Raw genomic sequence first — 1,209 nt, forward strand, 5'->3', positions numbered from 1 at the left:
AACGGTCCCGGTCCAGTGGGTTCACTACGTACATCCGAGCCAACGTCACGTTTGTCATCCGATTCAGGCGCGGACACCATTGTCTGACATTTCCGAGATTTCTTTCTGGCCGCGGAACCTGCCAGGTGTAATGCTTCGGTATGTCGTGGTACAAGTATTGTCGAGCATCCGCGTTGGTCGCGTTGAGCGCGAAGAACTGCGTGAGTTTTGTGTGACGTACAGCTTGGTTCTGTAGCCGTTCTTCTTCTTGGCCCGGCGCAAAGTACACGTTCTGACGACCCTCAAGGTGAACAGGAAGCCTGACGACCACGTGACTTTTGCCGTGCAAATTGTACGAAAACAATCGCCAGATGGCTTCTGGCGGGCTGACGTATCTCGAGTTGACGTACCTAAAAAGTAATATTCAAAATATGACTAACAATACATTGACTGGCTCATCAATATAAGATGATACCGTTTGGTTAGGTTTATTATTATTTATTATAATTATTCAAGTGAATTTAATTTATTTTTTGTTCTGTTGACGCATAGTATAATATATTACAATGTTTAATAATTTTAATTTATTTCGAAGTGAAGCGAATAGAAACACTTAACCATACTAAGAACTAATTTTTGAAAATTGTACGAAGACTTACAGTTCTTTACTTTAACTGTTAGTGAACAGATACACACACCATCGGTGTGTCATTATTAGTTTGGCATACAATAAATTTGACCGATATATTATGATATGTTGTGATAAACAAATGGTGCAGTAGCACAGGTAAAACAAAAACGGCTTGAGTAGGTAAATATTAGTAAACTTATTTTACAATTTAAATAATTTACAGAGTTGGAATTAGTATATTTTGTACTTTGAAAATAATAAAATTATAAAATTCAAAATAAACATTTTACATTTTAATTATAATATTCCATTGAGCATAATGACCAAAGCATCAAATGTTAAGTCAAAGAAAAAACTTGTATGAGCTGGAATACATTGACTGTGCGACTGTGTATAAATCACTGTATAATATTATACAAGAATGGCAAAGCTATAGGAATATTAATGTATGTCAACGAAAACAACAATCCATAAAAGCGTGTTTCACTTGAATGAAAAAACATAAAAATAATAATAATACCTAAACAACACATTAAATGTAAAGTATATAATATAAAAGTACACACTACCTAAAACCTAAAAAAACAGTGAGTAAAATA

At 34.4% G+C, this 1,209-nt stretch overlaps 1 protein-coding gene across 1 annotated transcript; it reads right to left on the bottom strand.

Moving 5' to 3' along the window:
* Positions 1-32: 32 nt before the first annotated feature.
* On the bottom strand, positions 33-389 carry LOC103311593 (the record flags this gene model as incomplete). Its single annotated transcript, XM_008191266.1, has 1 exon — positions 33-389. A coding segment is annotated over one exon (357 nt), but the record flags the coding sequence as incomplete, so codon positions are not given.
* Between the last annotated feature and the right edge of the window lie 820 nt (positions 390-1,209).

Source organism: Acyrthosiphon pisum, unplaced genomic scaffold (assembly GCF_005508785.2).
Source record: "Acyrthosiphon pisum isolate AL4f unplaced genomic scaffold, pea_aphid_22Mar2018_4r6ur Scaffold_8792;HRSCAF=9381, whole genome shotgun sequence".
NCBI classification, from domain to species: domain Eukaryota; kingdom Metazoa; phylum Arthropoda; class Insecta; order Hemiptera; family Aphididae; genus Acyrthosiphon; species Acyrthosiphon pisum.